This window comes from Somniosus microcephalus, chromosome 12 (assembly GCF_052327205.1).
Source record: "Somniosus microcephalus isolate GS21.2 chromosome 12, FLI_Smic_1.0, whole genome shotgun sequence".
In the NCBI taxonomy this organism is placed as follows: Eukaryota; Metazoa; Chordata; class Chondrichthyes; order Squaliformes; family Somniosidae; genus Somniosus; species Somniosus microcephalus.
Genome location: NC_140998.1, coordinates 101,933,569 through 101,946,810, shown reverse-complemented (window position 1 = coordinate 101,946,810; position 13,242 = coordinate 101,933,569). Strand labels below are relative to the sequence as shown.

General features: G+C 41.1%; 1 protein-coding gene across 10 annotated transcripts in view; it reads right to left on the bottom strand.

Moving 5' to 3' along the window:
* Positions 1 to 13,242, bottom strand: part of mipol1 (mirror-image polydactyly 1) — a 418,898-nt gene that overhangs the window by 281,174 nt on the left and 124,482 nt on the right. For 5 of the 10 annotated variants that reach the window (XR_015080271.1, XM_086003343.1, XM_086003344.1 and 2 more), the window contains 2 exons: positions 9,169 to 9,304; positions 8,400 to 8,467 (listed from right to left, as the gene is read on the bottom strand). Coding sequence is in view for 9 of the 10 variants with exons in the window: in XM_086003343.1 (XP_085859469.1) it covers positions 8,400 to 8,467; positions 9,169 to 9,304 (204 nt within the window). In the remaining variant the exon portion in view is untranslated. Of the gene's footprint in view, positions 1 to 8,399; positions 8,468 to 9,168; positions 9,305 to 11,224; positions 11,831 to 13,242 lie in introns of those variants that run through there. The other 5 variants (XM_086003350.1, XM_086003345.1, XM_086003346.1 and 2 more) reach the window with 2 other exon arrangements.

The window sequence follows — 13,242 nt, the reverse complement described above, 5'->3', positions numbered from 1 at the left end:
GTGGGAGTACCTTCACCACACGGACTGCAGCAGTTCAATAAGGCAGCTCACCACCACCTTCTCAAGGGCAACTAGGGATGGGCAATAAATGCTGGCCTTGCCAGCGACACCCACATCTCAAACGAATTTTAAAAAATGAGCTGAGGCAGTGGTGGAGACGGGCAATGTTACGGAGGTGAAAACCGGCGGTCTTTGTTATGTCGTGGCTAAGTAGTCGGAAGTTCATTTCAGGGTCAAATATGACATGAAGGTTGTAACAGTCTGGATCAGCCAGACAGATGCTAGGGAGAGGGATGAAGTCAGTGGCTAGGGAACGGAGTCGGTGGCGGAGACCAAAGACAATGGCTTTGGTCTTCCCAATATTTAACTGAAGGAAATTTCTGCTCGTCCAGTACTGGATATTGGACAAGCAGTCTGCCAATTTAGAGAGTGGAGGGGTCGAGAGAAGCGGTGGTGAGGTAGAGCTGGGTATCGTCAGCGCACATGTGGAAACTGACCCTGTGTTTTCAGATGACATCGCCGAGGGGCAGCATGTAGATGAGAATGTGCCCAATTTACATAATCGCTCATTAGAATCCAATCTATCCATCCCCTTAATCATTCGAGTTGCTCTCCTCTGTATCCTTTCAATAGATTACCCCAGATCATGTCAAATTTAATCATTTTATGGTCAATGTTGCCCTGGGATACCATTATTTCAGTTCTGAATATCCTATTGGGGTCACTTGGTTAAGATTGCTTCTTAAGATATCCCTAATGCACAGGGTCAGAAATCAGTATTACATTACATTTACCAGTTCAGATTCGAGATTGCTTGGACATTTCCAGTTGATCAGGTTAGTTAAAGTCCACCATTAGCATGATCTTTCTGTTTGCACATAATTTATCTCTACATAAATTAATCCGTCCTTTTTTGTTTTGAACTATAACAAATCCCTTGTTATCTGTGTCCTTTTTGCATTGTGGAGCTTGTTGAGAATCTTATCCTGTACATCGGTCCACTTCCTTTGCCTCCCAGGTGTCCCTAGCATATACAGCCAATCCAGCTCCTTTCCTATCTAGTCTCTTATCCTCCTTACTCTGTATATTCAATCTCATGGTGAAGTAGGGAATAAGAACATCTTTTGGAAATCCAAGGATGATCAGACACTAATCCGTGTTGCAGAAACTGAATTGCAATAGTTTCAACCAATGAAAGTCAAGCAGAATGTTGAACATAAGAAATAGGAGCAGGTGTAGGTCATTCGGCCCTTCGAGCCTGCTCTGCCACTCAATAAGATCATGGCTGATCTTCTACCTCAACTCCACTTTCCCACACTATCCCCATATTCCTTAATTTCCCTAGTATCCAAAAATCCATCGATCTCAGTCTTGTATATACTCAACGACTGAGCATCCACAGCCCTCTGCGATAGAGAATTCCAAAGATTCACAACCCTTTGAGTGAAGAAATTCTTCCTCAACTCAGTACTAAATGGCCGACCCCTTATGCAGAGACTGTGACCCCTAGTTCTAGACATCCCAGCCAGGGGAAACATCCTCCCAGCATCTAGCTAGTCAAGCCCCTTAAGAATTTTATATGTTTCAATGAGATTTATATGTTTCAATGACTCATGTTATTTTACTTCAAGATATCAAATTGTTAAATTGACATACTTGTGATTTTTAATGCAGCTGACTGGTTGGTTTGATTTGGTGTAACTAAGCTTATGCAATTATTTACAAAATTATATAATTCAAATTTGATTTTATCATCTGCTCCATAGAAAGTTGAAGACACTACTTGTAGTAATGAAAATACTGAAATACATCTTCAGGTTGGATTTGCAGTATGAATAACTATAATTACAATTAAAATCTTAACAAGTTGGTGTTGATGCAACAGGATATTAACTATTGCTCTGCAAGGCAAGACAACGTACACTTCGGAAGCTATACGATTCCTCTTTCTATTTAGCATATTCAGATATTCGCTGATCCAAGTAAAAAATATTGATTGGCACACATTTCCGTTAAGTTAAACTGCTCCACAAATGACTTAAAATCCAGTATTAGTCAGTTACCAACTTATTCTTTAGCAATCAGCATAGAAGATTGCTCTTTTATTTTAGAAATTAGAAACGAGGATCAGCTCTTCTAAACTTAATCTTGCAATATAAATTCTTAAAAATTGAAAAGTTAGGAAATATTGGTGAAAAATTTGATATCAAATATGTATACTGAGATACTGATCTATCAGACAAAAACTTCTTCCATACTTCATGCATGATTTTGTTACTGTTTGACATTGGACCTAGAGATGGCATATATAGAGTTATGAAATGCCTGAATTTCCTGGATTACATCTATGTAAAAATTGCACTGAAATTTACTTGCAGTCAGAAACTTACACTGAAATTTCCTGCAGAGATCATTTGCCTAATCCAGAACATAAAAACCAGGATAAAACAAGTGCAAATGTAGAGCCAACAATTGTTTCCCATTTGTGTTACAACTTTATAAGCTATTTTTAAAAAGGTGTATTCGCCATAGAAAATAAAACTTACCATGTGTGTCCGTATTGCTGTTCAGTGGACTTTTTTTGTAAAATTAGGAAGCTTGCATTGTGAAATATAGCATTCGGATGTTTCACAGCAGTAGTGTTGCATCATTTAGTGGTCTGGCAAGAATCACCAAGAAGGAAGTGTGAATCTCAGTTCAATCTGGGTTTGAACTCAGTTATCCAGTTCAGATTCCTGACATTTTACCACCAGGCCTATAGGTGAGGAAGCTATTTCAGGTTTATCTTCTATTTTTACATGCAACTGAAAAGACAATGGCTCCATTGCTATGCCCAGTACCAAACATTAATTTTCACTCATTCACCATGGTGTCAATTTGGGCAGCATCCAACACTAGTGTCAAAAAGCAATTGTTAAAGTCTGAATTAATCAGAATTCCCAACTGTCCAGCCCTTGGCCCTCCATTCCTGCAGCTACCAATCTGCTCAACCACACCCTCACCACCACCTTTGATGCCCTAGTCCCGATAAAAACCAATATTCTCTCTCATCCTAGCCGCTCCCCCTGGTACGGCCCATCTTTGCTCCCTTAAGTCCAAGGGACACAGACCTGAACGGATATGGCAGACAACTGGTTTAGCCTTTGAATGCCAGATTTGGCTGGACCACAAAGCATCATCGGGTCCTTTGCTCATCTGCCAAAACTGCTCACTATTCCAGGATCATTCTGGAATGCAAAGATAACCCCCAGCTTCTATTCTCTACTTGAACCGTCTTCTTAAACCCCTCTCCGCCGTCATCCCCACCCTCACCTCCAACAAGTATGAGGAGCTCATGGACTTCTTTGTCTCTAAGATTGAGACCATCTGTTCAGCTGCCTCTGCCACTTCCCTTCCTTCCCCATGCCCGCCGGGCCAAACTTCCTCTGAGGTTCCTCCCACCCTAGCCCTGAACTCGCATCTTTCTCCAGTTTCTCGCCAACCTCCCTTCATGACCTCTCCGCGCTCATCTTGACCAGGAGACCCACTTCCTGCTCCCTTGACCCTATTCCCACTAAACTGCTGACCACCCAACTTCCTTTTCTGGCTCCCATGTTAGCTGACATTGTTAACGGTTCTCTCTACTCAAGTACTGTCCCCCTCTCCTTCAAATCTGCCATTATTACACCGCTCCTCAAAAAAACAACCCTTGACTTCTCTGTCCTTGCAAATTACCACCCCATCTCCAATCTCCCTTTCCGCTCCAAAGTCCTTGTTGTCGCCTCCCAAATCCGTGCCCATCTTTCCCGCAACTCCATGTTTGAATCCCTCCAATCAGGTTTCTGCCTCTGCCACAGTACCGAAACGGCTCTCAGTCACGAATGACATCCTTTGCGTCTGTGACAAACGTAAACTATCTCTCCTCGCCTTTCCCGACCTATCTGCAGCCTGTGACACGGTTGACGACTCCATCCTCCTGCAACACCTCTCCAGCCTCATCCAGCTGGGTGGAACTGCGCTCGCCTGGTTCCATTCTTATCTATCTAATCCTAGCCAGATGCTTCTCTTCCCGCTCCATTACCTCTGGTATTCCCCAAGGATCCATCTTTGGTCCCCTATTTCTCATCTACATGCTGCCCCTTGGCGACATTATCCGCAAACAGTGTCAGTTTCCACATGTACGCTGACAACATCCAGCTCCACTTCACCACCACGTCTCTCAACCCCTCCACTCTTTCTAACTTGTCAGACTGCTTGTCCGACATCCAGTACTGGATGAGCAGAAATTTTCTCCAATTAAATACTGGGAAGACCAAAGCCATTTTCTTTGGTCCCCGCCACAAACTCCGTTCCCTAGCCACCGACTCCATCCCTCTCCCTCGCATCTGTCTGAGGCTGAACCAGACTGTTCGTATCTGTTGGCATCATATCTAATGCTGAAATGAGCTTCCGGCCACATATCCATGGCATAACAAAGACCACCAATTTCCACCTCCGTAACATCGCTCGTCTCCACCACTGCCTCAGCTCATCCGCTGCTCAAACCCTCATCGATGCCTTTGTTACCTCTAGACTTGACTATTCCAACGCACTCCTGGCTGGCCTCCCATGTTCTACCCTACGTAAACTTGAGGTCATCCAAAACTTGGCTGCCCGTGTCCTAACTCGCACCAAGTCCCATTCATCCATCACCCCGGTACTCGCTGACCTACATTGGCTCCCAATTAAGCAATGCCTTGATTTTAAAATTCTCATCCTCGTTATCAAATCCCTTCATGGCCTCGCCCCTCCCCGTCTCTAATCTCCTCCAGCCCCACAACTACCCCCCCCCGCCCCCAGCACCAAAGATATCCCTCTAATTCTGCTCTCTTGAGCATCCCTGATTATAAACACTTAACCATTGGTGGCCGTGCTTTCTGTTGCCTAGGCCCCAAGCTCTGAAATTCCCTCCCTAAACCTCTCCGCCTCTACCTTTCTTTCCTCCTTTAAGACGCTTCTTAAAGCCTATCTCTTTGATCAAGCTTTTGGTCATCTGCCCTAATTTCTCATGTGGCTCGGTGTCAAATTTTTGTCGTCTAACACTCCTGTGAAGCGCCTTGGGACGTTTTACTACATAAAAGTGTTAAATAAATACAAGTTGTTGTTGTTCTGAGGTTAACATCGCTACCAGATGTAGTTTCACTTTTGAGTAATATTGTGTTGCTGTTGCTTCAGCCACGGTGCCTCACTCTGAGTCTCTTTGCCTCTGCTACTGCTCCTCCGTATTGTTACACAGAACAGGGATATTCCCATAAGGACATTCCAGCTGCTTAGTCCTTCAAAACACATGATAGCTGAAATTTTGCAGACTCTGACAGCACTTTGGCCAAGTATAGTTTAGATTTTAGTAGGAAAGATTTTTTTAAATAGTGAATAAATGATCAAACTCCAATAATCTGTTACGCCGATATCAGATGACTTTGGGCAGTGTTGCCGCTAAATTATTGGAGATAGATCTATGCCAGTGTAAATCTAGGAAACTCACGTGAGTAGATCATTTGCATGAAGGCAGGGCTATGTAAATAAGCGGTAGAAGATTGAGGGAATATCTTGGAAGCAGCACAAACAATCGATGAAATTCACATGTAGTAATGTTTCAACATAAAACTGGTGTAAATGTAAATTTTCTGGGGGGTGGGGGAAACAAGTGCAATGCACTCTTGCATTGTAGTTACACCAAAACTTTCCAGGCAATACTCAGCTTTTATTTTTGGGGATGATTAATTTCAGATATAATTGCTGTAATGCAATTTATTGACTGTGATTACTATATACTGTCTATCCATTTAAATGAAACATTATCAAAATTAGAGTGTACAAAGACTTTATTGCATCAGATTATCAGGTTAGAGAGTGGACAATTATTTTTACAAAAGACCAGTTTTCAAACTAGAGATCAGAGAGGTCTTCTATGCAGCTTTGTTGCCAAGGATTTCTAGTCTGGATTGCTGGAGACATTTATTAGTATTCCCATCCAGGCCACCAAGACAAACATGAATTTAAAAAGAATAATAAAATCAAATGCTGCCATATAACCTTTTGTCTTTCAGTAAATATAGGACTTTTAGCTACATTGTTCCAAAACCTGGGTTGCTACCTTAATTTTTCCTCACAATGCAGACTGAATATGTATGCATGTGTGTTAAACGTAGAACTCCCTTAACAACTGCAGACCTTCTACTTAATCTGAAACTGGATGCACAATTTCCTTTGGGAACTCTTTCAATGATCAACAGGAAAAGGCCAATATCCAAAATAAATCTTAGATTAGATATTTCAAATGAAATTTGCCTTCTGCAGATAAAAATGTCAAGATGAATATGAACAGTAAAATAATAAATTATCTCACTGTGGTGGTGTAGTTATCAATGACTCCTTCATTCACACTATTCGTTGGATATCAAACTGCACAAGACATTCATCAAATGTCACACATTCAGAATATTGGAAACACCATTAAAACTGTTTGACTAAGACCTCTGAAGTGTTTAAGCAAGAGCCAGAATGCATATTTGTGCAACAGAGAAGAATAAATTTACATATCAGCATCAGCTCATAAGGGATAGGTAAACATTCTGTTTATCTCTCATTGTCATTCCATGCATTTTACCTCTGCACATGTGTGATCAAAGCTGTGTGTTATTGGGATTCTGGTTTTAAAAACACTGGACACAGGTGATTTAAAACCTGTAAGAAAATTTCTGCATTTCTCAGTATATTACGTTACAATTAACTGTCTGGCTGTGTAAAGTCACAATTTTATAAATATCAACTGTGTAATAGGTGAATGCTAGGAATTAATCATGGGCAGAAAAATAGGTCAAAGATATGAAAATCTATATTATTGCAATGTCAAAGGAGAAAGAGTAAAGACAGTTGTAAGTGAGTAGAAATAATTTTATCATACTGTTACTTCTTACAGCAAGCAGTTAAGATTTCAAAAGAAGCATGCATTAATTATGACAGGTATGCCATAATGGGATAAGTTGCAATGCATTATGAATCTGAAAGAATGTAATTAACTGCTCTTTGTTTACTTGCAGTTTTTTTGTGCACTACAGATATATTAAAAATGTTTAAGGAGATCTATTATCACAAGATAATTACAGATAATGAAGGCCATTTGGCCCATCTTAATTCATCCATCCAAAGAAATCCCAATGTCCCCCCACTGTAGTATCCAACAATTTAATTCCAGGCTGTTGCTCCACAAATGGAAGTTTAATCCACATGCTGATCACTCTGAAGAAAAAAAAACTGTTATCAGCCTTAAAATGTTTGAATCCATGTTCCCTAGCTCTACTCCCACAGTTTCATTTAAAGCAATATTCTTCTATGCCCTTAACAATCTTACGTATGTCTACAAGATCACTCTTCAGATGCCCCCTTTCCAAGCTCAAAAGTCCCAATCTATCCAGTCTTTCTTCATAACTCAGATTTCTGACACTGATGATTAGCCTGGTGACTCTTCTCTGCAATGCCTCCAGTGCTTGAACGTCTCCCTCGTTTCTTGCCGACCAGAAGTGGGTACAGTATTCAAGGTGCAGTCTGACAAGAGCACGATTCAGGATGTAATGATCTAACTGTCTTATATTCTACGGTTTAGGCTACATAATTCAACGGTCTATTAGTTTTAAGAGTTACTACTTTTACTTTCTGAAATATAAAGTTTTAAGCAAGTATACAAATTGCTACTTCAGTTAGGAATAATTAAGAAAGGGATACATTTCAATTGTATTCCTTTGAAAATAAAAAAATGCTGTAACAATTATAGTGCCAGCATTATTGAATAGAAATTGGAAATATGCTATATTTCATTGTATTTGACATAGGAATGGTTATGTTGCAGCAAACATTACCAAATTATACAGTCATGGAAGCATAGAATTATAATTATATTGGAGAAATACTGAACAGGTATGTTACCCATTTAAAATTTCCAGGTTGCATTGCTGAAATAATTTTCATCAAAATACTCAACTTGGAGTTTTGTTACTTTAGCACAAGACCTCAGAACATATAGCTGTAAAGGGCAATTAAAACATGGATGAATTAAAAATCCCAGCTGAGCAACAGTACATAAAAGAGCCAGTAACCGCATCCATCACAGTTTTTTTATTATAAAGAGCTAGTACCAAAAAAAAGCAGCTCTTGCTTTAGCTAGGAAGATTTAACTATGGAGAGCAAACCTGTTTTGCAAGCACCTCAAATTTCAGGACATTTTTATTCCAACCATTTTGTCCACAGCTTTTCTTTACTGTTCTCCTTGGGATACTTTAATATAAAATTAACTTTTTTTTTTAGGGGGAAAGGAGGCAGAGAGAAAATTTTTTAACATTCACAATAATCCAACCAGTGGTAGATCTAAACTTTTCACCAACCTTCCATTTGTATTTCAGATGTATTCTGGTCTCTTTGTGGTCTTGTTTTTTCCTCCAAGTTTTCAGACCTGCAAAGAAAAAAAGTATGAGAAAAAATTATGCAAAAGCAACGAAAGATGCCGTGTTTGTGAGAATTGTTTGAAGACATATTTAATGGGAAGTCCAATGTTTAAATATCTTTATGTAGCAACTAAAATATTCAGGTTAAAAAATTGCAACAACTACAGAACAACTGTTTTTAGTTTATAATCCAAGAGAAATTAATTTTCATTCCCAGTTCTTGTATTTGGGTTATTTCAATATCTTTTGAATGACACAATTCCAGTAATTAATGTTAGGATTTTAAGTCTCATATTTGTGACTTTTTGTTTTGAACAGGGTCATGTTAAGCTTTTGTTGGGAAAATGGCAACAAAAGCCAAGAGCTGAATATTAACTGTGCGCTGAATAAATAGTATTGAATTAAATATTACTTTCTGTAGACATCTGAACTTTGTCACTGCTTCAATCTTTTGACATGACATTTAGTTGTCATGTAAACTCTCATCTCATTAGTCAGCTCGTAAAAAAAAAAGCATAAACCGCAGCACCACTAATTGAAGTGGTTTAATTGAAATTGCTCGAGTATGTTTCACCTCCAAGAGATTAAATACATAAAATTTGCAGAAAGTTACTGGACAACTAGTTAAAATATAAGGCATTTATCAGCTGTCACAATCCAAAAAGGGCACTAACAGCTGAGATTTCATGATGTGCCATTATCTTCTCACCTAACTGTTAATTTGTTGAGTTCTTTATAGAAATTTTCCAATGAAGTCTCAAGCTCTTCTTTTTCCAATTGTCGGCAGCGGCGCTTCTTAGAAACAGGCAATCTTTCGTTCAGTTCCTCATTTACTTTTGGATTAGCTGAAATGCAGGTGTTTTATTACATTAATTAAATGTACTGTACATGTCTCAGTCATTGCAGTTATAGAATTACAAAAAGGTGAATAATAATTTCAGTCTTTTAATATTTTAATATACCAAGATGTAGAAAGAAAGCAATTTTTAATAATCTCCTGGGCATTTTAAAAGAAGACAGGCTACCCTACTGTTCATAACATAAATTTCATCCCTCCATAATGTACAGTCATTCTTCAATACCACTTCCAAGCTAATGATTGCCAGCAATTAACAAAATGTAATCCCATTGCGCAATCATTTTAATGCTTTTAGCACTCAGAAAAGTAAACATCAAATTAATACAGCTGAAGCCACATTAGATCCTGGTTAGCTGCAGGCAATTATAGTTCAGCTCCTCAGGTGTAATTAAATGATTGAAATGATTTAGTTCAATAAATGCAAGTTAATTCATAAGTAAGCAACAAATAGACTGGGAGCAATTACAAGAAACACTGACATCCTCAGCTCATCCTATTGCTGTAAACTGCTTAAATGGAGAAGGCTGCCACCTGCTGGAAAAATGATACCAAAGGTTTCTCCTGTTGAGAATGATCAGTACAGCAGTAAAACTATTAACACAGAAGTCACTGAGCCCACTCCGATATAACAACCTCCGATACAACATTGTTTCAAGTTTCTTTCAAATGGAAAAAAGAAAATAAATTGTTCACTGCACTGTTTAGTACACAATGTCATTTACTCTGGCTATGCCAAACAGTGATGCAATTTTGGATCTCCCTTCCGATGTGTTTTGCTGCCTTTTGCATCAATATTCAACAGTATTAGGGTGGTAAATAGCTGCTTTCAACAGAAGAACTGGCATTATAATGTGCTCCAAATAGAAGATCCCTTTCCTCCTAGAATAGATTAATTATATGGGGCAACGACTGAACCGGTCAACTTCAAAGTTGCTGTTTTGGTGAAATAGTATGTATGGGTGATGCAATAAAGTACTTGGCCCATGATCTAAATAAATATGAATTAGGACTCTCTTTAGAAATCATGCAACAAGATGAAGGAGACAGGTGGTACTAAGAATTTATTTCAGCATTTTACAACACACAGATTATGAGAGTAATATCACTTATAGTAAGCCTCCTTTCATAGAAACATAGAAGATAGGAGCAGGAGTAGGCCATTCGGCCCCTTGAGCCTGCTCCGCCATTCAATGCGATCATGGCTGATCATCCAAATTCCATTTTGTTTTGTCATTTTAGGAAGTTGAACAATAAAACTAAAACCGTAGAGTACAAGTTAGAGAAAGCCATGATCTAACTGCATAGTGCTTTGGTCACACCACATCTTGAATAAGGTGTCCAGTTCCAGTCACCAAGATACATAGTCGGAAGTCCGCTGGCATAGTGGTTAGCACTGTTGCCTCACGGCGCCAGTGACCCGGGTTCGAATCCGGCCTCGGGTGACTGTCTGTGTGGAGTTTGCACATTCTCCCTGTGTTTGCGTGGGTTTTCTCCGGGTGCTCCGGTTTCCACCCACAGTCCAAAGATGTGCAGGTTAGGATGATTGGCTATGATAAATTGACCCTTAGTGTTAGGGGGATTAAGTACGTGGGGATAGGGTGGGATATGTGTTGGTGTAAGGGTTACGGGGATCGGGTGGGATATGTGTCGGTGCAGGCTCGATGGGCCGAAATGGCCTCTATCTGCACTGTGGGGTTTCTGTGATTCTGTGAAGTAGTGCAGAGAAGAGCCACAAGGTTGATCTGACTGCTCAGACTTTGGCCCTCCATTCGCCACAATACTTCTCCTCTACCTCTGATGCCCTTGTCCCCAGTAAAGCTTTTACTTGCTCATAGTCTGGTCATTCCCGCTGATGTGGCCCCCATCTTCACTTCTTCAAGGTCAAGGTGTGCAGACCAGAATGTACCTGGTGCACAACTAGTTCAGCCATCCATCACCCGATCCGTCTGGTCCACATCAAGCACTATTGGGCCTCACTTTCCTCTGCCTCCTATTCCACAATCATCCTGGAGAGCGAATATAACATTAAGTTTCTTTTCTCTAGAAACCAAAAACATAGTAATGAATAGTCAGCATGGATTTCAAAAGGGAAAGTCTTGCTTCACCAACCTCACTGAATTTTTTGCAGAGGTAACAGAGAGAGTAGACAATGGTAATGCAATAGATGTAATTTATCTAGATTTTCAAAAGGCCTTCGATAAAGTCCCCCATAATAGACTAATGAATAAGGTCACAGAATGTGGAGGTTGGGGAAAAGTAGCAGAATGGATAGTTAGCTGGCTTCAAGACAGAAAGCAGAGAGTAGGGGAAAAAGATAGCTATTCACAATGGAAGAAGGTGGGTTGTAGTGCTCCACAAGGATCAGTGCTGAGACCACTGTTGTTCACAATTTATATCAACGATTTAGACTATGGAATCAAAAACACAATTTCTAAATTTGCGGATGACACCAAATTGGGGGAGGGATAGTCAATACTGAGGAGGACTGCAACAAATTACAGGAGGATGTTAATAAACTTGCAGAATGGGCATATAATTGGCAAATGAAGTTCAACACAAATAAATGTGAGGTATTACATTTTGGTAGGAAGAATAGGGAGGTCACTTATCACTTGGAGGGTGCAAGTCTAGGTGGGGTAGAGGAACAAAGAGATCTCGGAGTACAAATACACAAATCACTAAAAGTTGTGACACAGGTTAGCAAGGCCATTAAAAAAAGCAAACCAAGCACGAGGGTTTATTTCTAGAGGTATATAATTGATAAACAGGGAAGTTATGCTAAACCTGTATCGAATCTTGGTTAGACCACAAGTCGTCGTCTTCTTCTTAGGCAGTCCCTCGGAACCAAGGATGACTTGCTTCCACATTAAAAATGAGTTTGCAGGTGACTGATGAGTCCAATGCGGGACCTACAGTCTCTGTCACAGGTGGGGCAGACGGTGGTCGAAGGGACGGGTGCTCCTTGCGCTGCCTGCGCTTGGCTTCCGCTTGCTCCCGGCGAAGAGACTCGAGGTGTTCAGCACCTTCCCGGATGCTTCTCCAATTTGTGTGGTCTTGGGCCAGGGATTCCCAGGTGTCGGTGGGGATGTTACACTTTTTCAAGGAGGCTTTGAGGGTGTCCTTGAAGCGTTTCTTCTGCCCACCTGGGGCGCTCTTGCCATGCCAGAGCTCCGAGTAGAGCGCTTGTTTTGGGAGTCTCGTATCGGGCATGCGGACAATGTGACCCGTCCATCGGAGCTGATTGAGCGTGGTCAAAGCTTCAATGCTGGGGATGTTGGCCTGAGCAAGAACACAGACGTTGGTGCGCCTATCCTGCCAATGGATTTGCAGGATCTTGCAGAAGCAGCGTTGGTGGTACCTGCTGTACATGGTCCATGTCTCTGAAGCATACCGCAGGGCGGGTATCACTGCTGCTCTGTAGACCATGAGCTTAGTGCCGGGTTTGAGGTCCTGGTCTTCAAACACGCTCTTTCTCAGGCGACCGAAGGCTGCACTGGCACACTGACAGCGGTGTTGGACTTCGTCGTCGACGTCTGCCCTTGTTGACAGTGGGCTCCCGAGGTATGGAAAGTGGTCCACGTTGTCCAAGGGCTTGTCGTGGATTTTGATAATCGGGGGGCAGTACTGTGTGGCGGGGGCAGGCTGGTAGAAGACCTTTGTCTTACGGATGTTTAGTGTAAGGCCTATGCTCTTGTACGCTTCGGTGAAGGTGTTGACGATGGTTTGGAGTTCGACCTCCGAGTGGGTGCAGACACAAGATGCACTGCAGCAACTCGCCAAAGCTCCTTCAACAGCACCTTCCAAACCCGTGACTTCTACCACTTAGAAGGACAAGGGCAGCAGACGCATGGGAACATCACCACCTACAAGTTCCTCTCCAAGCCACACACCATCCTGACTTGGACCTGTATCGCCGTTCCTTCA